The sequence below is a fragment of the Platichthys flesus genome, chromosome 3, assembly GCF_949316205.1.
Source record: "Platichthys flesus chromosome 3, fPlaFle2.1, whole genome shotgun sequence".
Lineage (NCBI taxonomy): Eukaryota > Metazoa > Chordata > Actinopteri > Pleuronectiformes > Pleuronectidae > Platichthys > Platichthys flesus.
This window is the reverse complement of record NC_084947.1, coordinates 27526120-27553843: the sequence shown is the minus strand read 5'-3', so window position 1 is coordinate 27553843 and position 27724 is coordinate 27526120. Positions and strand designations below refer to the sequence as shown.

The 27724-nt window shown below is 39.4% G+C and overlaps 1 protein-coding gene across 4 annotated transcripts; it reads left to right on the top strand.

The window, feature by feature from the left end:
- LOC133950812 (endophilin-B2-like) lies at window positions 1–27724 on the top strand. 4 transcript variants are annotated; one of them, XM_062384945.1, is made up of 13 exons: window positions 1–165; window positions 803–944; window positions 2628–2639; window positions 10777–10905; window positions 15092–15225; window positions 16919–17011; window positions 19445–19507; window positions 20087–20110; window positions 21805–21894; window positions 22419–22519; window positions 23033–23047; window positions 24035–24236; window positions 25702–27724. In XM_062384945.1, the coding sequence occupies exons 1-13, from the start codon at window positions 103–105 to the stop codon at window positions 25807–25809; spliced, it is 1176 nt and encodes a 391-aa protein (XP_062240929.1). In that variant the 5' UTR covers window positions 1–102; the 3' UTR covers window positions 25810–27724. The 4 variants fall into 4 exon arrangements, with proteins under 4 accessions (XP_062240929.1, XP_062240930.1, XP_062240931.1 ...); XM_062384946.1 differs by lacking the exon at window positions 2628–2639 and having other exon boundaries at window positions 2–165; XM_062384947.1 differs by lacking the exon at window positions 23033–23047 and having other exon boundaries at window positions 3–165.

The window sequence follows — 27724 nt, the reverse complement described above, 5'->3', positions numbered from 1 at the left end:
ATCGTCCTCGTACGTGGTGGTCACGTGACTTTTGGCGAATGCCATAACCACTGAAGCGGAGGAAAGTGTTCGGAACGTCCCTGGCCTGCAGAACTTAACACTATGGACTTCAACGTGAAGAAACTGGCCTCCGGTGCCGGACTGTTTTTCACACGAGCTGTACAGGTAAGGAAAAGCTCGTGCTCAGTCGCTACTGCCGCCTCGCGTCACTCTGACAGCCAGCTGTCACCAACGTTACCGACCAACGTTACTGATCAACGTTACCGACTAACGTTACAGACAATTGTTACGGACTAATGTTACCGACTAACGTTACAGAGCAGACTCATACTTCGCCGTGCGGTTTGAGCTAACGTACAACTAGATGGTTTCCTAAGAAACCTACGCTGACAGGCTGCGTCACGATAAACGTCCAGGCCTACGTAATTATACAGTGCTGCTACTGTTGACAGTGCTGTTAGCCACCAGTTGTTCATTGTATTGTAGCCTTGTCTTTTAACACAAGCTAGCTCACGAGCTGGAAGTTCAAAACTAACAATAACTCAGTGAGAAAGGCGCAGTAATAACGATTGACCTATGTATTCACGTGTATTCATTAGTTTAACTTTAATGACAAGTAGAGAGGGGGCGAAAACGGATGTCAGCTGACCCCCCCCCCCTTCCCCTTCCCCTTCCCCCGTCATGACGTCACGACATCGTGTCGACTCCCCTGCTGTGAACGCAGACTGATGAGTCCCCAGGGTGTCGGGGAGAGCGGAGCTGCAGCCATGCACCTGTACCTGTCACACTGTTTGTGCCTCAGTTTACAGAGGAGAAGCTGGGCCAGGCGGAGAAGACAGAGCTGGATGCTCATTTTGAAAACTTGATAAGTCGTGCAGACTGCACCAAAAATTGGACGGAGAAAATCTACAGACAGACTGAGGTCCTGCTGCAGCCCAACCCAAGTATGACACACTTACAATAATCCTGTCATTACAGGTGGGCAGAGTACACATGATCCTCAAGCAGAACTGCTGTTACACTGGAGTCATCCCTGATTTAGGACTGAGGGGAAATGCAACAAATAGAGATGATTAACTCATATAAAATAATGATCAATCTAGATTCCAGTCCAAGCACAAGCTTACACAAGCAGAAAGTAAAATAGTAGCAGCAGTAAATATTTCAGTCAGTTATACTGATAGTACCACACTGGTGGCACTGCATGTTTTAACCCATCAACAAGAAATTCTGTATGCTCTGTTCACCATTTTTAAAAGCATACCTATAGAATACCAAGCTTTATGATTTATTGTTAACATATCGGCAGCCAGTGATTTCAGTTATTCTCATGTTTCCAGTGAAAATCTATACATAAGATCTGAAACTTATTTGTGCATCAAATTTTAAGCATGACTCTGCATTTTGCGTTTGAACTGCATTTCCATGAAAGTCGAGCATTCATGTTCTTACTTGGGGTCCTCTCTCCAATGATAGACAGAAACGTTATCACATCCCATAGTGCACTGAGCTGCTTTAAACAGCCGTGACCACAGTCAAAACATTTGTGAAATTTGAGTAAAACGTTGCATTTTAGGCAAACTCATGATGTTCACTCATTTTAAGATCATTTTGATTGTCAGAAGAGTATAAATGTGCCCTTTGTGTCTACATTAAGTGTTTCTCACCCAAATGCACAATATGTGTCCTCACATTAAAACATGTCCCTTTTGTCTTCATTCATTATGGATAGGACATGTGTGAGATCCTGTCTGTGTTTGCCACATTGAAGGTCAAACTCAAATTGGCATCATCTCCTGGCCTAGCGTACGGCTGTTGCTTGCCTGATCCTTAGCTAGGTGTGCATCTGCATCTGCTCACAGCAGAGTGGAATACAGCTAACACATCTACTGTGTTTCTAAAAAAACATTTATAATTATTAGCTTATAGGTGGCAAACTCTTGAAATCATCTGATTCATCCCTTCTCTCTTATTCAAAGTACCTACACGTACACTAAATAATACATCCCAAACATAACGGTAGGTGAACCAACAACAAGAGCTCTAATTGGCTGGTCTGAACAACTGTGATATCATAAAACCATGTGCCACTAGTTTTGATGAGTAGTGTAAATATAGATTTTAGGTATGCATTTAGATTTTCTAGCCAAAATATCACATCTTCACTGAAACCCAAAAGTGGTCTGATTTACTTTTTGGAGCCACATACTGTATGTCGTTAATGAAACATTTGAAAAGCCAATTTTATGAATGTTTAACAGGTATGTATACAATATTTACAAACTCTCAATCTTTGCTTCACCTCCATTGCTGGCACTTTGCTGCACTTCAGCAACAGTCTGTTGATCACATATTAGGACAAGTAACACTGCGAGTGCTGAAAACTCCACATGGCTCTATAGAAATGGGGACACAAATGCAACTTTGACATCAATTTTGGTAAATCAAACCTCTCATTAAAGGGCTGAAACATGCACAACCCCTGGTATGGTAATATAAAAGAAGGGTAAAATTTTACATAATATAGTGTATTGACATTATGTATTGGTTTAGAGTTATATGGAACAGCATCATTCGGATATAATGGGGAACTCTAACATGTGACTTTTTGATTTTCCATGCTACAGTTGATCACACAGGTGAGTATTCTGCTTCCCAACTCGAGTCCCCTGTTGTGGAAACCTTTCATGCCTTTGGGTTATTGGTACAAAACAAGTATTGATGAACATTGTAGATGTGAAATACATTTTAATGACACTCACAGCATCAGTGTGGCGTCAGGGCTGGCCACAGAAGGACATAAACAATGGTGAATCCTATTCCTGCCACTTAAAATATTTTTTTAGTTATACCTGCGATTCACTGCTCCTGACCAGAGAATATTTAGACTTCAGTCTGTATTGCTATCAAGGTGGCACAAACTATTTGGGTATTCTGTCAATGTTCAAAAACCCAACAATATTTACTACAGGATTGGCTCGTCAGACATGACAATTTTTTAGCATTTGTCACTGTTCTAGGCCAATAGGGTTATGAACAGGGTTTGTAGCTGATCTAAAGATCATCATCTTTGATCAATCTTCAAATTCAGTGTCAAACCTACCAACAAAAATATACGATGAAAGCCTCTGAATCGTTTCCTTAAAAAGTGCATGGGAATAAAGAATTGTATGTTTTTGGAGTAAGTCCAGTCCCAATGGTGCAGTATATATTGTTTAGAGAAGCACAGGAACTAAAGTTCTCAGTCGCTACTACAGGTCTCACTCCTTTGTATTCTAGAAAAGACATGTATGAGATCAGTCAATAGAAAGTGAGGGGAGGGGTGGGTTACTGTTAGCACGCCGGCTCTAAGAAACTCTATGAAATGTAGAAGGAATGTTATTTTGTATGTATAAAGTCAGTCTGTTTTATGTTGTCTAACATTTCTGACTATGTTCATGTTAATTTTCACTTAAACCATAAACATTTGTATGCCCTTTTTGGTTCTGTGAACAGAACTGTGTAAAAGTATTTGCCTCCTCCCAATATATTTTTTTTTTATATGAATATCTCAGAGAATCCAACAAAATTGAATGTAAGAAAAGTTCATTGAAGGTAAAGGGTTACTTAAATTATCCCTATTAAAATGTTTTATGGAATCCTGTCCAGCAGACATAAAGGGGTATAGTTCCCAGAAATATGAAAATTCCCTCAGTATCTATTCAATTCAATTTTTTTTGTATGGCGCTAAATTATAATGTGGAAATTGCGATGCAACACGAGGGGCAACTTCCATCAAGTTGGACACACAAATTGTGCTCCGTTTATTAGCATCCAAAACAATAACAAACAAGATGGCTTTTAACATCCCAGCATGCCCTCGGGTCTCAGACGTCACCACGTTCCCATCATGCCTCTGGATCCTGACGTCATCACGTCACCCGGCATGCCCCGGGGTCGACGTCATCGCCCTCGTAGGAGACTGACGCCGACTGTGCCTGTACTGAGCGTGAGGGTGAATTATGTCAGTCCCCTATTCACTACACAGCTCCCCCCAGAATTCACCATAACAACAAAAAACATATCACCGGAGAGGTGGTCGCAGTAAACGGCCAAAACGGCTGTGTTTTACAGGGGGTGGAGAAATCACTACCGTGGCACGTTTGATTGGCAAAGGAACAGAGGGTGGGTGCAGGACTGGAGGACGCCCGCGTCGTGGGGGCTGGGCCACCTCAACGGGCCTAGCCACGTCCAAATGGGCGGGTTTGAGGCGGTCAATGGAGAGTCTCTCCTGTTTGCCTCCCATGTCCACTGTGAAATGTTTGTCCCCCACCTCCAACACTCGAAATGGGCCCTCGTAGGGCGGCCGCAGCGGTCCTCTGTGAGCATCGTGGCGAACAAAAACGTATCCCGCCTTCCGAAGCCCAGCGGGGATGTGCGACTGAGAGAGGCCATGCCGGGAAGTAGGGACAGGTGCGAAAAGCCGCGCATTGTCCAGTAGCGTGGCCCGCTGGGGAACCGCAGACCAAGGAACGGTGGATGTAGGAATGAAATCCCCTGGAACCCGGAGCGGCTGGCCATAAACAAGCTCCGCGGATGAGGACTGCAGGTCTTCTTTTGGCGCAGTCCTGATGCCCAGCATCACCCACGGGAGCTTGTCGACCCAGTTCTTGGAGGGAGAACAGCCTGCTGGCTCTCAGCGTCTGACAGTTCAAAAGTCTTCAACAGGTGGGCTTTGAGTGCTGCATACTTGTCCGTAGCTGGAGGGTATTTCAGGAGACTCACCACCCGCGATGCTGATGAGCTTCCCAGAGCTGACACAACGTAGTAGTACCGCGTTGTATCAGCTGTTATGTCCCGCAATGCGAACTGAGCCTCCGTCTCGGCAAACCACGCCGCCGCTGAAGATTCCCAGAATTCGGGGAGTTTGAGGGCCACAGCGTGCACGGCCATGGTCGGGTCCCGTTCGTTAAACACGTCAACAAACGAACGTCAAGGTCACCAGTGTGGAAATTGCGATGCAACACGAGGGGCAACTTCCATCAAGTTGGACACACAAGTTGTGCTCCGTTTATTAGCATCCAAAACAATAACAAACAAGATGGCTTTTAACATCCCAGCATGCCCTCGGGTCTCAGACGTCACCACGTTCCCATCATGCCTCTGGATCCTGACGTCATCACGTCACCCGGCATGCCCCAGGGTCGACGTCATCGCCCTCGTAGGAGACTGACGCCGACTGTGCCTGTACTGAGCGTGAGGGTGAATTATGTCAGTCCCCTATTCACTACAATAATATATATTTACCCTAAACCTAACACATAAGGAACCTTGCCTACTGGTTTAGTCAAAGCTGGCTTTTCCTGGAAAGGATCACAATGGTTCCAAGTTTTCTCTATTTGTAGATATGGTTCTCTGGTTCACTGCGGTTCGCTGGTGTCCCATAGAACCTTTAGTAATAGGCTTTGTACTCATTTTCAGACTAAGATTTCAGTAACTTGATTCACATCTCCTTGAATTTCTTTAGTTTGCAGAGTCACGTCTTTGGGAGCCCACTTCAATTTAGACAGGTTCTATTTAAGTGGCATTATATTGAACAGGCGTAGTAATAATAGTGCCTGGATGTGGTTAATAACATTGACCCAAATCATCAATTAAATTTGGTAAATTTGTTGATTTAAAAACTGAGGGGCCAGTTTTGGAAAGCGTTCTAAGTTTAATATATGAAATCATCATTTAAAAACGCCATTCTCACTTAACTTGGGTTATCTTGTCTTATATCAAAATTAGTGGGATGATCTGAAACATCCAAGACCAAAATAAAAGAACTCAAGTAGTGTTCAAATACTTTTTAACAGCACTATATGTGGACTCATTCTTAATGATGGAGCAAACTGCTGGTGTTTCAAGTGGGACTGTGTCTAAAGTTTAAGGAGGGCCTCCTCAGAATTTCGGTCAGTACCAGCTCTGGGCATATTGGGAAAAATCCCAAATTACATGAAATTAAGTTTAAGAAGCAGCTCTGACATCCTCACTGTGAAGTACACTTAGAGTGGGCCAAGCTCAACAAACACCATAGCCTTAACAGAACTTGCAAAGTAGAGGTATTTCAACATGTAAAATTGATGAGTCCCTGTTTTAGTAGATTTATGGTTTGAACTGATCAAAGGATTTTACAAAGTGTACTCTTTCTATATATTTCTTAAATAGCCCCAAACATAACCATCAACTAATACGTGCGTGTTAGCTACAAAGGTGCCACCACGATACTGCTAACATTTGAATGTTTAATGCTGTTCATAGAGAATAGACAGTTCATGGGGTAATGGTCGAATCTGGACAGAAAACCACTTTCATATTTAACCTTTTTAAGAAAGGACATTTTAATGAAATAAAGCTTCTATAAGAGATGACACAAGCCAGGAGAACGGAAGCTGATCCAAAAACAGGAAAGGATTTAATTTGTATCCTTGGGCCTTGGCGCCCACGTTTCCACAGTTCTTACACTCATCCTGTTCAGATTGTTCTCACATCATAGTGAACATGTTATTCTCATCACTCAAGCTCTATAGTGTGCAGTGTTTGTCTTGTGTTTGTGGACCGTATGAACCATATTTGAAAATGTGTCTGAGTTTAAGGTACAGGTTTCTCTCTAAACACAGAGTTTTACACAAGTACAGTGTAAAGCTGATAACTGAATCATTTCTCCTCAACATGATCAGTCTCAGTGAGTTCCCTTCATCAGTTTGATCAGATTTAATAAACAAATAATTTATAGTCATGAAAACACCTAAGTGTGATTCTTTTGAGTATTGTGATATGTCATTTAGATAATGTGTTTGACAGGCACCCTGATTAAAAAAAAAGCACAGAGGTAGATCTGTTTTTCTGAATTATTTTTCCTCTGGGAGCATGAACACTAAACCTCCTTATTCCCAAATGTACTTGTTGAAAATATGCTTACTTTAAACATAGCTATGCAATTCATTAGGCTAAACTATTCCATGCTTTTCATTTATCTTATGTAACAGACATTAGACTTTGATGGTAATCTGCTAATAAGATATACACTAGAAAATTTCTAATCCTGGAAAGTAGTTAATACCAGTTGGGGATAGCATGGCCTAGGGCAGGGGTAGGCAACCTTTACTATCGAAAGAGCCATTTCGCCCCCTCTTCCCCCAAATTAAATCTGTCTGGAGCCGCACAACATATTTGATAACACAGGTTATAAAGTTATATATATATATATATATATATAGTTTTACAATATATATAAAAACTATAGTTTGTTGCATTTATTAAATAATAGAACGACAATAAAAAAAACTGTTGACATTTAACTGCTATTTTTACCTGTTACAAAATCACCAAACTCTTATGAATTGGAGAACAAAATACATGTGTGGGCCTACTTTGGAATAAATTAAACACAGAACTCAGCTTTTTTTGCTCATCTCCAGCTTGGTACTTTTCAGCAGATGCTGTGTGCTTGCTCTGGAAATATCTTACAACATTACGTTTCTTATTGTTTGCTAATTCCTCGTCACATATCAAACATACATGTAAGACAGCATTGGTGGCAGTGAAAGCAAAGTAATCTGTCCACGCAGAATTAAACTATAGTTCCCTCCCAGACTCTTCTTTGCTGGGATTTATCCATGATTAGTTTACCGAGGCCGGGGGTCGTGATTATAGATTAGCGACCTGCAGGGAAGAGCGCCGGGACGTAATAGGATGTGACGCATATTTTAGTTGCTGAAATATTAAAACAAAACATGAGAGCAGGTCAGACTGGAGGCCGACACAGAAACTGCAGATCGGTACAAACCACCTGCAGCTTCTGCTCTGATCAAGAAGCTTAGGCGCTGATCTCTAATCAGCTGAGACCAAAGAAACTCGTTGTTTTCACTGTTTCCACTGTTGAGAAGCAGCCGGTCAGTCACTGAGAGGCTGCTCTGTGTCTCTCTGAGCGAGTGAGCGGGGCTCAGGACGGGGGGCGGAGCCCAGGCTCTGTGTGTGTGTCGGCAATCTGGGAGCGCGTACACACACATACACACACATACACATTCACCCGCTCCTGGTATTTCATGATGGCCTGATACGATGATTATTTAAAAAATGAACGTGAACGTGACGTTCACTCACGTTCATCATATGAAAGAACTGATTCGTTAAGTTCACCGTTCGCGAAAAATATGCGCAACATGCACTGTACAGGGAGCCACTGCAGAGGTGCTGAAGAGCCGCATGTGGCTCCGGAGCCGCAGGTTGACGACTGCTGGCCTAGGGGATAGAGCGGGGTTGCCGGTTCAAATCCCACTCTTTCCCATCTGCATGCCTAAGTGGCCTTGGCAAGATACTGAACCCCTAAAATGGCCCCTCATAAATGCTGAGTGTTCTTAAAATGGAAGTCGCTTTGGACAAAAGGGTCAGCTAAATGACATGTAATGTAATGTAATGTAATAACATTCCCTCTCTATAGTTTAGCTGTTCTCAGCAGCATTAATTAACCTTTGTCCACTAGGGGGCAGCAACTATGTTGTACCTGATGTCGTGTGTGACCCACCTAATACTGTAAATCCAGTATGTCATATGAGGAAGCAGGCTGCTGCTCCCACACTGGGGTTCACTGAAGTGCAGGAAAAGGGAGGCATTAAAAGTCGCAGAGCATGTGTGAGCTCTTTTTATAAGGAAACATCATGTGATTTAAATTCTCTAAAAGTAGAGTAGGAGCCAGAGCTTTTAGCCATCAAGCCCCTCGGCTGTGGAATAATCTACCACTTTCAGTTCGGGAGGCAGTCACCATCTGTTCGTTTAAAAGTAGGCTCAAAACCTTTCTTTTTGATAAAGCTTATAGTTAGAGCTAATTAGTGCGCCAGAACGTTACTTGTTCTATTTTATGACACATGACACACGGAGCTTCTCTTTCCAGCTTCTCCTTCCTCTTCTCCATCCCTATCCCCCTTCCCCGGAATCCCTTTGCTTTATCACCCGCAGATCCAGGGCCTCTGTGGCCGCACCATGGATTGCGGTTTGTGGATCGCGCACCGGGGGTCGCGGTGTTGGATCCAGTGTGGCGGATTCTGAGTCATGTGGGCTGATCGTGGTGCTGGTGGCGGACCCTGTGTCGCGTTGGCATTGGGCACGGGCGGTGGACCAGGACCGCAGTGGTGGCTTGTGATGGGTCCTCCTGGTGGGCGGCGGTGGACGGTGACTGAGGACTGAAGTGGCGTCTGGTCTGGATGGTGGACCGTGGTCTAGATGGTTGCTGAGCATGGACTGTGCTTCATCAATGCTGCTAGAGACTTTGATTATTGATGATGTTCTCCTGCACGTGGCATCTATTGCACTTCTGTCCGTCCTGGGAGAGGGATCCCTCACATGTGGCTCTCTCTGAGGTTTCTACATATTTTTACCCTGTTAAAAGGGTTTTTTGTAGTTTTTCCTTACTCTTGCTGAGGGTTAAGGACAGAGGATGTCACACCCTGTTAAAGCCCTATGAGATGAATTGTAATTTGTGAATATGGGCTATACAAATAAAATTTGATTGATTGATTGATTGAGTGATTGTCACAGAAAACAGTAGCTTTATTGACTGATATATATTGATACTGCTTATTTTTTGCTGTTTCTTACCATGACCTGCTGCCTTTCCATTGTCTGTTGACCTTTTAGATCTGCTAAGATATTAAACTTTCCGATACACCATTACAATCACCAGCCACTAAAGACCTGTGTGCTGTTTGGTACTGTAGGTAAGGGTTTCATGAGAGATTCAGACTTAAACATACAGACACTAAATGTAAAGATAGGAGGTTTTCAAAAAGGATGCCATGAATAGTTAATATTATTTTATTTTATTAGATTGTCATGCAAACGCAATAAAGAGTAAAACAGTGCAGTAAAAAAACTAAATCAAATAATTATTTGTCATGATGTCAGATCGGGGGTCAGACCTCTTGCTGCTCTTCATATTGCTGCTGAAGATTTGGTCTGTAAGATTTAGGTTTGATTGTCCATACAGTGTTATGTAAGCCCTATGAGACGAATTGTAATTTGTGAATATGGGCTATACAAATAAAATTTGATTGATTGATTGATTCTGTTGCAGAATGAATTAGGAATCAATCAGATGCCTCCTTAAAACTTACTCTTCTTTTTCAGTGCCTAAAATGTACAAACTATTAGCAAAGCAAGGATACCACCTAAGCCTAATAGACGTCACAGTGATGTTGTGTGTGTCTTCGGGACATTAAGGCTTTGGCAAACTAGAGAGTATCTGTACTCTTAAGTGATGCGGCACTTTAAAATGAATGGGTGGTGTAGATGTACAGTGTGTGATGATATCTGTTGTCTGCAGGGAGAGGACAAATTAACAGGTCTTCTTGTAAATACTGTCACAAGCAACAGTGAATCCTCCCTTATGTATTGTAAGGTGTTCATGTAGTTTTGTCCCTTCATGTTTTTCTGTAGTTGTTACTCGTTATTTACAGATCCTGCAGTTGGATAAAATATTTCTCGTGTTGACTGATAAATAAATACTACACCCAAATATGACTTTCATTCTCTGATCATATTATAACCCAACAATGGTTTTCTCATGTATGGCCTCTTATTTTTCTTCTTCTTTGTGTGGTTCATTTGCGGGTAGCAAGCAACAAAAATAATAAAACTGAAATAAAATATAAAAAATCAATCATTTTAGGGTATAGTTTTCAGTGAACAGAGTAAGTTAAACAAAAAATGTTTCTCCCCCTGTGACATAAATCAAACTCTTCTGGTCTTTTTGTGCAGGTGCCAGAATTGAAGAGTTTCTCTATGAAAAGTTGGACAGGAAGGCACCATCCAGAATTACTAATGGAGAGCTGCTGGGTCAATATATGCAGGATGCAGCAAGGGAATTTGGTCCTGAAACTCCATATGGTGAGTATTCAAGCACTTCAAAACAATCTTGTAAGGCCAAAAACTAAATAAGGTTCTGACATGCAGTCTGTATTTGAATCAGGAAAGATACTCTTATTCTCACCCGCACTAATCCCTGTCAGCTAATCAGCTAATCACCCCAACCCTCATTCCCCTTCACTGGCTCCTGATCAAGGCCTGCATTCAATATACTGTACACTCCTCCTCCACCCATACTCCATCCTGAAAGCTGTGGTCCTCAGACGCAGGTTGCTCTCAATGCACCACACCAAACTGTGAACGTTTGGAGTATTTTCTTTTCTTTATACTTTTGTCCTGTAAAGTGTCCTTGGGTCTCTTAAAGGTTCAGTGTGTAAGGTTTAGGTGATAGGAATCTATTTACAGACATTGAATATAAAATAATCCTAGTGATGAGTGTTTTTCTTCTTTATTATACAAATTGTTATTTTATTTACCCTAGAATGGGCCCTTTATATTTACATATCAATGTTTTTATTAAAAATTACCACATGTTGCCTTTCATGTTTGTAAAGGTGGGATGAGGTGAGGCGTTAAGGTTAAGCATACAAAATTCCTCGCAGCTGAAATGCAATCACATTGACCTGACCACTTCTGGAAGTTTAAATGTTAGCTATGCATCTATCCAACAAGTTGATAGGTCACCCAACTATGCCTACCCCTGCTATCTAAAGCTGTCCATTACATTAGATTACATGACGCTTTTGTCCAAAGCGACTTACATTTTTAGTACACTCAACATTTATGAGGGGCCATTTAGGGGTTCAGTAGCTTGCAAAGTACACTTCGGCATGCAGATGGGGAAGAGTGGGGATTGAACCAGCAACCTTCATGTTGGAGAACGCCCACTCTACCCTCTTGGCCACACCGCCCCCATTAGAAAGATAAAGTCAGCCAGCTCCTCTTTACTAACAAATTAATTTTGATGAATTAAATGGACTGTATTCATATAGCGATTTTCATGTCTTGATGACCACTCAAAACATTTTCCAAAACACTATTATATTTACCCATTCACACATGCACTCAGTGCATCTATCAAGCAGCCTGTTTTTCTAAGAGAAAGGCACAGCCATCAGGGAAAAGTGTGGCAGAGGTTGTAGGTTGTTGAAACATTTATTGACCACCACACTGCAATACTGGTGCCAAGGACGAGCTGGTCGAATTCTGACTGTAGTATTTTGGTGAAATAACACCCATCTAAATCTCCTTAAATTCGCACAGCTTCCTTTTAGTATGGTTAAATCTCATTTTGCAGTTTGTATTTTGTTCCTCAACCAGCTAGCCTGATCATGTAGGCCAGCGGTCGTCAACCTGCGGCTCCAGAGCAGTCTGCAGTGGCTCTCTGTACAGTGCATGTTGCACATATTTTTCGTGAACGGTGAACTTAACGAATCAGTTCTTTCATATGATGAAATTTTTTAAATAATCATCGTATCAGGCCACCATGAAATACCAGGAGCGGGTGAATGTGTGTGTGTGTATGTGTGTGTACGCGCTCCCAGATAGCCGACACACACACAGAGCCTGGGCCCCCCCCCCGTCCTGAGCCCCGCTCACTCGCTCAGAGAGACACAGAGCAGCCTCTCAGTGACTGACCGGCTGCTTCTCAACAGTGGAAACAGTGAAAACAACGAGTTTCTCTGGTCTCAGCTGATTAGAGATCAGCGCCTAAGCTTCTTGATCAGAGCAGAAGCTGCAGGTGGTTTGTACCGATCTGCAGTTTCTGTGTCGGCCTCCAGTCTGACCTGCTCTCACGTTTTGTTTTAATATTTCAGCAACTAAAATATGCGTCACATCCTATTACGTCCCGGCGCTCTTCCCTACAGGTCGCTAATCTATAGTCACGACCCCCGGCCTCGGTAAACTAATCATGGATAAATCCCAGCAAAGAAAAGTCTGGGAGGGAACTATAGTTTAATTCTGCGTGGACAGATTACTTTGCTTTCACTGCCACCAATGCTGCCTTATATGTATGTTTGATATGTGACGAGGAATTAGCAAACAATAAGAAACGTAATGTTGTAAGATATTTCCAGAGCAAACACACAGCATCTGCTGAAAAGTACCAAGCTGGAGATGAGCAAAAAAAGCTGAGTTCTGTGTTTAATTTATTCCAAAGTAGGCCCACACATGTATTTTGTTCTCCAATTCATAAGAGTTTGGTGATTTTGTAACAGGTAAAAATAGCAGTTAAATGTCAACAGTTTTTTTTATTGTCGTTCTATTATTTAATAAATGCAACAAACTATAGTTTTTATATATATTGTAAAACTATATATATATATATATATATATATATATATATATATATTATATATATATATATATATATATATATATATATATATATATATATATATATAACTTTATAACCTGTGTTATCAAATATGTTGTGCGGCTCCAGACAGATTTAATTTGGGGGAAGAGGGGGCGAAATGGCTCTTTCGATGGTAAAGGTTGCCTTCCCCTGTACTAGTATAATCAGTTTGGAAACATTACATTTTGCATAATTCATGGGATGATTTCTTATGAAAGTTATTTAATAACTTCACCCAATGTATTCTGGACAACACAGCTGTAAAAACAATAAGAAACATAATGTTGTAAGATATTTCCAGAGCAAGCACACAGCATCTGCTGAAAAGTACCAAGCTGGAGATGAGCAAAAAAAGCTGAGTTCTGTGTTTAATTTTCTTCCAAAGTAGGCCCACACATGTATTTTGTTCTCCAATTCATAAGAGTTTGGTGATTTTGTAACAGGTAAAAATAGCAGTTAAATGTCAACAGTTTTTTTTATTGTCGTTCTATTACTTAATAAATGCAACAAATTATAGTTTTTATATATATTGTAAAACTATATATATATATATATATATATATATAAGTTTATAATCTGTGTTATCAAATATGTTGTGCGGCTCCAGACAGATTTAATTTGGGGGAAGAGGGGGCGAAATGGCTCTTTCGATAGTAAAGGTTGCCTACCCCTGATGTAGGCAAACAGATTGTAGGGATTAAATCCAGTCAAGCTAATAAAGATGATTGAATCACTTTCCAGTAAACTGTAAACCACAATAATTGGAAGGAAGTACATTCCAATTACTCATCCACACTAATGCACTGTAGATTCAACAGTGACCTTTTTTTTATATATTTTTCTATTCCAGCAGGTTTATTTGACAAACTTTTCAGAAAACAGAGCTAAAAGTTTAAGTTAAACCCAGCTATTTAACTATTACTAAATTAACAGGCCCTTTAGAGCAGTGGCCAGATGTCTGACCAGTGCACAAAAAACAGATTTACACCATTCCTCGTACATTGGCTGTGTATGAAAAAACAACAACTGATAAACAAGTAACTGACTTTGTCTTAATCTTGTCAGATGTGGTAATAGAATTTGATACAAAAATGTGGCCGCATAAAAGGACACCAAAGCATGTAAGAAAAGGTAAAACCCCTTTGAGGTGTTTTTCCCTGATTCAAATAAAGATTGCATATCAAAAAACACTAAGACTTTATCCACTTAGAAAAAGTGGTTTCTAGTATAAAACATTATGTTAAGGGATTTTAGCAGCTTTTTTGCTGTAAGCAGAGCCCAAATGTTAATCCAAGTCATTTACCAAACTGTATCATATGTAGTTATGTGTCATGTGATGTCAACTATAGTGGGGGAGAGCGTGGCATAGGGAATAGAGCGGGTGTTCTGCAACAAGAAGTTTGCCGGTTCGAATCCCACTCTTTTCCATCTGCATGCCTAAGTGTCCTTGGCAAGATACTGAACCCCTAAAATGGCCCCTCATAAATGCTGAGTCTTCTAAAAATGTAAGTCGCTCTGGACAAAAGCGTCAGCTAAATGACATGTAATTAATAACTCATAATTAATAACTAGTGCAATGTATGGAAAGAAGAAACTTGTAGTCACTTAGACTCAACAAGGAGCAAGTGTCTTCAGCGACATTGTACTTCAAAAGACATGCAAATTCCGGAGGAGATTGAAGAGTTTTGGATCTGCTTTTAATGTATGATGTATGTTGTGTGCTCTGTTTGTTAGTATGTAGCTTTTTATGTTAATTTTGAGGTTTGTGAAGTGTCTGTGAGTACTGTGAAAAACGCTATATAAATAAAATGTATTATTATTATGAAATCGATTAATTTTTTTTTGCAGGGAGCACTTTAACGACTGTGGGGGAATGTGAGAGAAGATTAGGAGCAGCAGAGAGGGATTTCCTCCAGACATCAACTATTAGCTTTCTCTCTCCCCTCAGGAACTTTCTGGAAGGCGATTGGAAGACCATTTCAGTCAGTGTGAAACACTTAAAACATTATTGACAGATTATTACGTAAATGGTAATTTAAGTCATTCTACTGGTTCAAAAGCATTTTGAGGGAGAATGTTATCATTTTTAGGGAGAAGAAGATAACGCACAAATAATTTAATATTGTGGATACTGTCGAAGGGATTTTTTATCATGTATTCAATATAAACCTGTTGCTGGTTCATTATGGTTCTGCTGTCAGAGGTAGCATTTATAGTCAAGTCCAAGATTAGTTTATCCAAGGCTATAGGAAATAGGCATGTCAAACTTTTAATAGTCAACATCTGAACCTGACTAATGGCTGATTTGATAAATTGTAGAGATGGAAGAGTTCATGTTTATTTATGAGAATAAACATAAAAGATGTGGTGGTAGGCCACTGACTTACACTGTTCCCAAAATGTATATCTTTGGAAACACTGGCATCTCCACTTGATATAATAATTGAAGTAAAAAATTGTTCTGTGTGTCTGGGCAATGTACAATATTAGTTGGCAAAGATGGACCCACTATACATCCTAGCAGGAGCCTGTAGCTTATATAAATGTTACCAACCATGACAGATATGGTGTTCATAGGATTACCATGTGGAACTTGCATCTTAAGTGTTTTGCTCTATAAGTTCCTGATGCTCAGGAAGTTTATTTACAGAGAAGACAACATGAAGGGAGACTTAGTAGTCTCCCTTCATGTTACTATACAGTAACAACATTTTTGCAAAGACTTCTGCGCAAACCTTCTGTCCGACCCAGACACCCATCTAATCATTAATGAAACAATTTGATCACTGTGAACTTTTAGCAGTAGTCTCCTATTCTGTAACAGCAAGATAGATATGTTGATATACCTGTATATACCTGGATCGAAGTTTTATAAGTATGATCTCTTCTACCAACATACTATGAAGAAGATTAAATGAAATAATATGAAAACAAATACTGTGAGTAGTATCCAGCTGTAGAGGCTTAAAAGAAATGGTAAGAAAAATTGTTAAATTGATGGCTTTCAGCCCACTAGCAAAAATACTTTAATAATGAGACTTTAAAATTTGAACCTAACCACCACATGTCAGTATGGTTAATTGGCCTGGTATAGCCTGATTTAAAGCCATGCTGTGAATGGTGCCATACCTGTAAGGATTGAATGGCTGAGGTTGCTCACAGTTAACCTCAACTCCTCCCTGATTGTAGAGAGGATGTACAGAAAGAACTGCCACAGTGCATTGCTATGCAGCAGTTTCCCTATCACACATCACTCACCCACTGGCAGGGGGTAATTTGGGGTTCATGGGGTATCTGGGATTGAAGCGCCAACCCATCTGGTTAGTGGATGACCCACTTTACCAACCATCAAGGATAAAAGGATAGTTAAATCTATTAAGTCTTTTAAACACAGTGGGGCTTCCAGTGGGGAGTATTTTATTAAACTACTAATCTATTCTATTATTTCGCACCAGTACATCATGTGCTCTCTACTGATCATCAAATATCACACAGGCAGGCAGGGTACATTTCAAAGAGTTTCAGAGTACTACATGAGCTGGTTAGGGCCACCACACCACGTCTTTGCGTTAAAAACAAGAATGAACTCAACTGAACTATTTTCCTTTATAATATCTGTTTCTAATATATGCTAATGCAATAATTAATTTTTTATTTCATGAACTTAATGTATAGAAAGAACGACGTCTTCTGGAAAATCTGCGTCTAGACCTGGATGCTTGTAAGACACGTCTGAAGAAGGCTAAATTGTCTGAGGCTAAAGCTGCGGTGAGACCTTCTTTACTTCTCAACCCACAAACCCGCCCCCCACTTACTTTACTATAATCATTGTAATATACTAGAAGTGGTAGTACTAACAATGACTGACTGACTTTGTATTCACAACCTTTTCAGTGCAGGGTTGAAGTGAGTATCACAGACATTTTTTAAAGATTTTCAGTATGATTTACATGTTGAGTTTTTCTTCTCACGTGCTTTGAATTTATTTTCTGTGCCATTCATTCATTGGTGGCAATAACTATTAATGACAGGGAAAAAGTGGGCCTGAAGTTCACTCTTTGCTTAAAACTTGAAGCATATTAAACAGGAAATAAGCACATGTCACTGACCAAAGAACCAAACAAATGATATGACTCTGCATGAACATTAATCTACATTGAAGGACTCTGCAGCAGGAAGAGATCTATGTATTGGTATTGACTAAGATGTCTGTGTTCAAAACTTAATATTGTTATTTGTTGTTAATAATTTGTTGTTATTAATTAGCACATTAGTCACATTTACCTTTAGTCTCAGTGTCCCCTCAAGTTCATTTGATTACAGGCCAAAATATTTGATGATGCCTTAGGTTATGTCCTTAACATCTGCTGGTGGCTGCTAACACCTGCTCACATCTACTGGTAGTTGGTACCTTAAAGTGTGCAGAAGAGCTTCAAATGTACAAGGGACATTCACCTTCTTGTCCTATATTCTAAAATGATTGGTTCATGCATGTATTGTTTGAAAATGTACATCTTTAATGAACATGAACTACATGCTGATATTTGTTGCATGCTGAAGGCTTTCTTTTCTTAGATTGTGATGTAATGATTTAAGTACAGTATTACATTTTGTATATTTGGACACTGTGCGTCTTCATCTAGCCTGGGAATGCTTGTAACAGGCACCCATCATCTAAGTAGATTTTCTGAGCAGTTTTATATACGTCTGCTATGAATATGAGCATTTTAAATTTGGCTTATGAAGGAATCTGCTGGAAATAAAGAAATGCTATGAAAAAGCCACTTGGCTTAAAAGAATGCTCTCATAATACTAATACATTAAGGATAGAGTTGAATTAATACATACTGTGGAACATAATTCATTAAGTCTGTGTTAACAATTAAGTTTATTTGAAAAGAAATTACATAAAATGTTTAAAATGCTCCAAGTTTTCTTAGATCCAAGAGTTCACCAAATTCAATTTGAGGGGCCTTACAAAACACTTTGTGCTGGAAACAAAGTAAAGTCGTTCCTCTGCAACAATTACAATGTTTTTTACATTGGATGTTTTCGTGCAGCTAAATTTTAATAAATACTCATGAGATAAGATGAGTGTAGTGTCATGCAGTTAAATACAGATTTACAGGATTACAGTAATTGAATATTGACAGTCCTCCATGCATAAGAATTTTGATTGTTGACTAGTAGAATAATATAAATGGCTGCTGACAAGGCTTTGAAGAGCTTGGGATCTCTAATCAAAATGAATGACTTTAATATTCTCTGGAAAACAGATTCAAATCCATTTGGAGGTATGAGCACCCTTTATAACCCTTTAACACCCAAAGATCCATTTTTGGCACACTTCTAAACACACCTGTTTCTTAAAAAAGTTTTAGAAGACCCAGTGTTTCTCAAGGATATTGTACTTAAATCAGACATTCAGCATTATGAATTCTGAACAAAAACTGTTTGTTTCTAAATTAGTTTGTACCCCAACTCAAATGCCTGAAATAGAAGGTCCTGATTGGAAATGTTCCTTCACCATGATCTAAGAATGAATGTTGTATTTTTAGTCAGATTTTCTTGAATTTTCTTTTTGTTCCACTCTTGGAATGAATTAGATAATTGTGACTGATATTTAAAAATTCAGCATGAAGTTGTCAGTCATACTTTTTTATTACTCACAAAGCATGTTGCCATGTGGATGATGAAAGACTGCTGAATAGTGTCAAGATAATAAAATCTGCTGTGCTGACATGTGATTAGTCAGGTGAATGAGTTGAGTAAGATAAGTTAGTCATAAGTTTCTGGGTGTTCGAGAGGATGTTAACATGTATGGGTGTTGCATCACCTCTCTGCACTTTTCTTTTGATGAGCTCAGACATGCCTCATGCCAACCACCTCCCCCACCTTTGCAAATGGCATGGCTAACTTAAGAGCACAAGGCTGCCACTTTTATTCTTATGACCAACTAGCACAATTTTATAAAATGATTTAAATCAACGACACAAAGAAAATCAAACTCCCATAGACCAATTCAGCTTCTTGTGCTTTTAGTTTCTCATCACTTACTCATCAAGGTCATGGTTTAATTTCTGCTCTGCTTTCAGATTTTGTTTTTTCCTTCGCTTTTCTTGTATAGTGTTTGCGGAAGTATGGTAACTATGTTTACACTGAGTTGTTCAAATATTACAAATACTCTTACTGTCTACGTAGATGGCTCCAGATTTTCAAGAAACCAGACCCCGCAACTATGTGCTTTCTGCCAGTGCCTCTGCGGTAAGATGACAATTCAGCTTAACTAAACAAAGTAGACTTAATCCCTTAAAAGTATAGTTTTTTAAGGTTCTATTTCCACCTAGATCAAATAAGAAATTAAGTTTTTTTAGCACGTTTCTGTTACTGCATTATACCAGTTTGTGAGTAGCTGGGAACTGTACTGAACTGTACTTGACTAAGCATTAGTAAGGAGCTGTTCCTTTCAGTAAGAATGTTGGTTTTAAGCTCAGAGTTGCAATACAGACCGCTGTGTCACGTCTCATAATATGAAGTAATGATACATTTTGGCATAACACTGGTAAAACGTGTTAATCAGAAATGGTTTCATTAACTCGTGGAATCTGTTTTTTATTTAAGGTATAGAGGTCATCAAAAACAAGATTTTGACTACATACACTTAACAGCATCTTGTAAATAATGACTTTCAGAACACTGCAGGACTATATATTATATACAATTGGTTTTATCATTTAATACTAGTTTTAAGCACAAGTTGAATGTCACACTAATGAAGAGCTGAGAAATCCTGTTCAAAACTCATATATCTCTCTTTTTTGGTTGAATGCTTTGGCCTCTCAGCTATGGAGTGAGGAAGTGGAAAAAGTGAGTATATGTTGTGGTTGTAAACTTTGATGAAAACTGCCTCCACACTGACATTATTTAGTTCAAAACATTGCTTAAACTATGTTAATGCCTGGTATTCACACTCAAGCTTTCAGGCCTCAAAAACATACTTTTGGAAATTATTTTATACCCACGTTCTCTTCAATTATTCGTTCTTATCAGTCATCATTTGATTAACCATTCAGACATAGTGTTAACATCCATCCTCAGTGATCCAATCACAAGTGGTCAGCACTTAATACCTAGATGCATTAGTTTAGCTTTGTGATTTGTGATATGCAATCACAAATGGTAAAAGGAGACGGATTCAGGAGACATTTTAATGCCAGGTATGAACAAACTTAATCCTGTCTACTTGAGGTCAGATCTCTAAGGACAGATGTTAATATCAGGTCTGATTGTTGTTGTCCACCTCGTCATTGGTCCAAGAAAAGAAATCCCTGCTCTTACTTTTCATCATAGTTTCTTGTTCATAGTATTTTCATACTTTGAAAATGTTCAACTGGGCAATTTTAAACTATTTACTGGCAACTGAAAATAGACAATCTGCTGCCATTGAATTTTCATGTGATAGGTGTTTTAAGGTGTGGTAGTATGGAGATTGATATGACATATCATATGGCGCTACAATGCTTTTCTGGAAAGAGATTGTTTTAGTTTTAAAATGAAAATGTATTAGTCCAGAGATAGCCTAAGTCTTTACCATCTGAATTCTGACCACATCACCCCAGAGTTGACGATGGTTATTAGACATCATCTTCTTATCCAAGGTGTAGTCAGAAGGAATGTGTCTTTAGTTTGCGGTGGAAGATGTGTAGACTTTCTGCTGTCCTGATGTCAATGGAGAGGTCGTTCCACCATTTAGGAGCCAGCACAGCAAAAGGGTGGTGATTTTGTTGAGTGGCTAGCTGTCCCTCGCAGTGCGGGAGCAGCAAGCCGATTAGCAGATGCGTAGTGGACAGGCTGGGGTGTAACGTTTCACCATGTTCTGGATGTAGACTGGACCCGATCTGTTCACAACACGGCATGCAAGTACTAGTGTCTTGAAACGGATTGGAGCAAAGAAGTGGAGTAGATTGAGGAAACCTAGGTATAGATTGAAGACCAGTCAAGCTGCTGCATTCTGGATGAGCTGCAGAGGTCAGATAGCACTGGCAGGTAGACCAGCCAGGAGGGAGCTGCACGAGTCTAGGCTTGAGATGACAAGAGCCTGCCCTGGACCAGAACCTGCGCCGCCTTTTGAGTGAGAAGGGGTAATATTCTCCTGATGTTGTGCATCATCTATCGAGACGATTGTGTTGTTGCAGTAATGTCGGCAGTAAGGGAGAGTTGACGAGTACACCCAGGTTCCTAGAAGTCTGGGTGGGGGCTACCATGGAGTTGTTGATGGTGATAGTAAGGTCAGGGGCTGGAGACACTTGTGTCCACTTGTGAGGTGGATGTTGTTACCTAATCTAACCAGAGTCATGGATCCATAACTCCAAATCTTCAAAGAATGAATTTATTATAAAAAGGTTAGGTCTAATCTTACCAATACTCCTTGGTGTTTATTATATCATACAAGACTTGACCAATCACATTATTTTTTGCTATTACCAGTCTATATCTCAGTCATGTAATTTCAAGTGATATGAAACAAATACTGTGTGTCGATAATCTTCTTTTTGTTTCAGTCCGAACATGAACTCCGAGTAGCGCAAACAGAGTTTGACCGCCAAGCAGAAGTTACACGGCTACTTTTGGAGGGCATCAGTAGTACACATGTATGTCAACCACAGTATATTGACTTTATTATTGTTTTTGTTACCACAGCAACATAATTTTCAACTTTTAGAATTTTTTTAATTTGTCTATGTCTGATGTTGGTTCTCTAAAATATTATAATAATATTACTATTCTGTTGGGTATTCGTACCTGAAAAAATGTAAATGAATGAACTCAATATCTCTATTGCACTGATTTTTCACTTGATTTAAGAAAATAAAGTTGCACATAGTTTTGTATGGTATTGTCTTGATGAAATAAGGGTTTGCAGATTAAAGTGTCCAATAAATACATAATAGTGTAGTTTTTTTCCATCTCAGCCAACTACAGCATTAAGTTTACTGAAACTTGTATCAGTAATATTTCTATAGTTTATATAAATTCATAATATGATAGCACCTAAGGAGCTATTTCTCTTGTGACTTTTCCAGTGTTTTTCAGTAATTCTGCTTTTGCCTAAATGTAACTTTGGTGAGTCGAGTATAAAAAAGTCTTTGACTGTTGCATTTTTTCTTACCTTCAGGTGAATCATCTGCGCTGTCTGCATGAGTTTGTTGAGGCCCAAGCAGCTTTCTATAAGCAGTGTCATTTCCACATGCATGAACTAAAGAAAGATTTGGGAAGGTGAGAACCAGGTGGAAGGTAATTTGGGGTAACCAGTCATCTTCATGCAGTCAGTTTGTATTCTGTGATGGCATCACATTACTAAATTATTGTATTTCAGGTGTATTTGTAGGTTTCTAACTATGCTAGCTGTATACCAAACTGTTCACTTAAGGATGTTCAGGGGAAACAGTGATCGATTTATTACTGAACACATTGATCTTATTTCACCTTGATACCAGCAATTGTTGGCCAGAGCTATTTGTGTTGATAAGGATGAATAGTTATATTATAACTGTAGGTTGAGTCACATAAAGTCCTCCCTAGTATCTCCAGAAATGGGGAAAATTTTAATTGTATTGCTTTGTCTATTGCTTCCTTTATTGGTATGACTCCCTAACCCCTAACCCATAATAATAATAATAATAATAATAATAATAATAATAATAATATACAATTTAGATACTTACCCTTCAGGTCCTTTTTTGCCTTTTTTGGTTTTGACAAATCATTTTCACTCTCTCTTGCTCTCAGTTCACATGCAGATGTGTGAGTATGCGTAGTTTTTCCCTTCTGATTGTGTGCCTGACCTACACATTTACTTGTTTTCTAATGCATCTCCAATACATATATACATATATATATATATATATATATATATATATATATATATATATATATATAAACATCTATTAAGGAGTGTTGTAGGCAGGAAGCTATTGCATTAGCTTATATTAGAAACATATATTATTAAGTAATATAATTCATTTGAGTTCCGTCTTGTTTCTAAATGCAAAGTCGTGGTGTGGTGGCCCTAACTGGCTCATGTAGAACTCTGAAACTCTTTGAAATGTACCCTAACCCAGATTGTGGAACTACTCTTTTAATCATTGCTGGGTGGTAAAGCGGGTTGTCCACTTACCGGTTGGTGCTTCAATCCCAGTCAAGATGCCCCATGAACCCCAAATTGACCCCTGCCAGTATGTGAGTGATGTGTGATAGAGAAACTGCTGCACAGAGATACCATTTGTCTTCATCAAATCACATGCAAATGGCACCAGACTTCTACAGAATGACACCACACACTTAACTGTGAGGGTTATGAGACCAGTGATGTAATGGTAAATGGTTTTGTATTTATATCGAGCTTTTTTAGTCTTTATTACCACTCAAAACTCTTTGCAGTACAGTTTTACATTCACCCATTCACACACACATTCATACAGTGCATCTATTAGCAGCACTTTATTGTTCTATGAGGGGCAATTCGGGGTTCAGCATCTTGCCCAAGGACACTTCAGCATGCAGATGGGTCAGACTGGGGATCGAACTGCCAACCTTCAGGTTGGAGGACGACCGCTCTCCCAATGATGTGACTGGTTAAGTCACATCAGTCACAACTAATATGCGTGATATGCTAGGTTTCCTGTCATGTGATGATGCCTTTTTTGATTTTGTTATTTTGTTATTATTTGTTTACTCGTTTACTAAATGTACTGTAGGTTTTCACCATCACATCTGCCTGCTTTCCCTCAGGCTTCCCAATGCGTTTGCACTGAGCTCCACTCAATCCGTGGTTGCTGCTGGCACTGCAGCAGAAGACATCAGCAGCCCTGTAGAGAAAGATACACTGAAGATTGAAGAAGTTCAGGCACCAGCTACAGGAACCCGCAAGGCCAAAGTACTTTATGATTACGATGCCGCTGACTCCAGTGAACTTTCCCTTCTAACTGATGAGGTGAGGTTTCATTATCAACTAGCTGCCGGCAGGTCAAATAACATCTATTGGCCACAATCTCCAAAAACCTGAACAGAAGACTAAGCTGTGGTTTCTGTGTGAAGCCAACTTATTATAAGTCTGTCACAACTATGCAAAGTCATTTGAGAGCTCTCTCTCACTTTCTCTGTCTCACATTTCACACATGGGAGTGCATTGGGTTGGGTTGTGATTCATCAAGTGGTAGCTCCTCTGCTTCTTATCTCTTTATCTCATCAATATGTTACCTGACTTGTATCACCTCAGACTGTATTTGTCAGCAACTGAGCTAAGTTTAACTGATGGGGAATTCCAAGATATTTCATGTTTTGTCGGATCATTGAACACATGAGTCATCAGATTGGCTTCGTCAGTCAAAAAGTTTTCCTTGCTATACCTAAGCTGAGAGATGCTTAGGGTAGCCTGCTTTCATTGTCCTCACCAGCCTGATGGACACCAACCTACATTATTTTAGTACTTGTTGCTACAAAAGCTGCAGTTTGTGCTTATCAGCAGAGGTTACATTGTCTTCATCTGGTGATAGTTATAATGAAAAGTTGTGTTTTCTCTGGTTAACTTGTTCCCCGCATCTGTGTGTGTATTTAGAAAGATATTGATGGTGAAAAGACATTACTGTGTAATACCACTATATAACCACTAAGTTGGTGTCTACCAACCACCCTGATGAGTGAGTCAAAAAGTATATTTTGGACCCTGCTTGGACCCTCAGACAAAGCTTGGAAAAAGGCACACTCTCCCACCACCTTAGTGCAGTTGCTTAGTTTTGCTAAATTTCCCGATACCTATGTAAACATGGTCATGATATTTGGTCTATGGACACTCACTTGAGCAAAGATAGACTAATATTGCTGTTTGACATAACTAATGACTACACAAGTTAAACTAAAGTAAGACGCAGCGCGTGTGTTTGATCTTAATTGTTGCAGAAAAAGCAACGCCCTGTTTATCCAGGAACATAAATATGATACTATTGCTGTTTTATGTTTTATGTTGTAATTACTTGAACATTGCTAGAAGAGAGCCTGTGACTCAAGCATTTCACTGCCAGCGACTGCTTAATGTTATTGTTGTGCATTTTATAATACAAATCTTGAATCTTGACTCTTGAAACTACAGCAAACTACATAATCACTAACACTGGATTGAATAATTTTTTGTCAGTCCCTCTAAGTGCTAAGTGGGAATAACAGGCCCATTACTGAAAATAGTATGAAAGCAAGTGACTGACTTCATGTAAATGTTCTGGGAAAAAATGTTAACTAGATGTAGGACATCACCTTTTTTGTCAACTGTCAAATAGTTTTTTGGGTTGTGTCCTAAATTATATTTGATTTGCTTCAAGTGCATTTTCACACATGTCAAATATTTTTCCCTTTGTTCATTTTGAATTCTGTGCTTCACACTGTCCATGTTTTCTGTGTTGCAGCTCATCATAGTTTACACAGTGCCGGGAATGGACTCTGACTGGCTGATTGGAGAGAGAGGAAACCAGAAAGGGAAAGTGCCTGTCACATACTTGGAGCTTCTCAGCTAAAGAAAAACCCACACATTCACAAATTCACACACACACACAAAATACACACGTGTGTAAGGGCGTGTGAGCGGGTAATATTAAAGCCATGAGTATATTTAATCGAATTACATTATTTTCTCATAAAGCTGTAAACTTCTGTAGCACTCCTCCAGTTAGCATAAGCAAAAGTTAATTTAAACACACACTCTTCCATGTGCTTTTTTGAGCATAATGAAGTACATTCACACTTACAGTCATAATAGTGGAGACACTGTTACAGTGAGTACAGGAAAATCCCACTGGGGGATGGCTAACATTCTTTTTTTGTTTGGTAGTTTATTATGACAATTTTTTTTCCTATTTATTTCCTATTTATTGTTTTGCGTCCCAAAGGGTTCAAGTGGACTGTTCTATGTATTGATGAAGTTGAGCTGTGACAAACTGTGACTGACACACATCATGAGAGGGATTTCCAAATCCGTACCAAATTATATTGTTGATTGTTTTTGTGTACTTTTGTCTCTTAAATCTGCATTTTTCATAAATTCAGTGATGAACAACGATTAGAACATATTCCAGACTTCTGGTGCCTCTAAAATATGGATCCACCATGATTGCCAGATTCCTGTTTATTTTGTGTCAGGGATAGAAGTGTGAGGTTTGTATAATGCTTCCCAAATTTAAGAAATCTTTGAGGACTTTGATGAACCAAAACCAACATGCAATAACTACTCCCCCCTATGCTCCTGGTTAAAGAGGTGATGACAAGTGTAATGGTTCAGTTACCTGCAGTTCCTCTTTGTATGACAGACACTGCTCATTGAAGAAGTGAAAACAAATGTTTTCCAACAGACGAGTGTGAAAACCATTCATACAACTTTATGGTTTATTTGTTTTATGTGTTCTGTTGTTTTACTTGACAGTACCACATGAACAGACTTGAATTTCTCATCTTTTTTTAATCCTTGATCAAAGCATAAGTAATGACTTAAAAATTACTGTTGACTGTAAAACAATAACTGAAACAGCAAATAATTTTGTCACAAAACGGTTACCATCCTTGACTTTTGGGAGGCAGAATTGCCTTAACTGCTTTGAAATGAATGTAGCATTATTTTAAGTGGACGGTCTTTGGTTTTTGCTTCCCACAGCACTGAAGATGTCTATTTCACAATATGAACACCGGTGCAGCTGTTGTTGCACAGGTCTAACTGCCTTAAGAGGATGGGAAAACACTGCTAAGGCCATCTGCTGCAAACCAGAGAATGTGCCCTTCAAAACAATACAGCATGCAAGAGTCTTTCTCCTCCTAATCATATGTTTGTGGGATTTTTGGTTTGCCCAAGAGTGGTTTGGGGATTTACAGTGTTCCTGTTTGTTGTTCCTTTGTCTGTTTATAAGTGTCTTCAGTCATAGTGCTGCATGTGCTACATTTCGCGGACTGCTCTGCTGGAAACGTATGTGTGTAAACAACAATATGATTAGCTGTGCCTGCTAATGTGAGATCTGTAACAACCAGGATGTTTGCACAAACAACAATATGCTCTCTCACATGAAGTTCTGTGTACATGCATGCAAATAAACCAGGCCTCAGCAGCTTTTGTGAAATGAGCACAGTGTTTGGAAGTGCAAAAATCCGAGAGGTGAGATTAACCGGAAACCATAGCTAACTGGTTGCAGTTGCAGTCAGTGAGACAAATGGGGACAATGGGGTCTAAGGATTTTTCTAGGCGGAGGAATGGATTCCTCATCATGTATCCTGCTCTCTACTCTTTGCTCTTTTCACAGTTTTCTTTTAGAAAGATTTTTTTACTACTGCTGTTGTGATTCTGTTGTACCTCATCTTGTTTTTACCCCCAAAAATATGTATTGCCTGTTCCTTCACCCTGAATGAATGGAATGTGTAGTTTAATAAAAAAAGTTTGATTCATTTGAA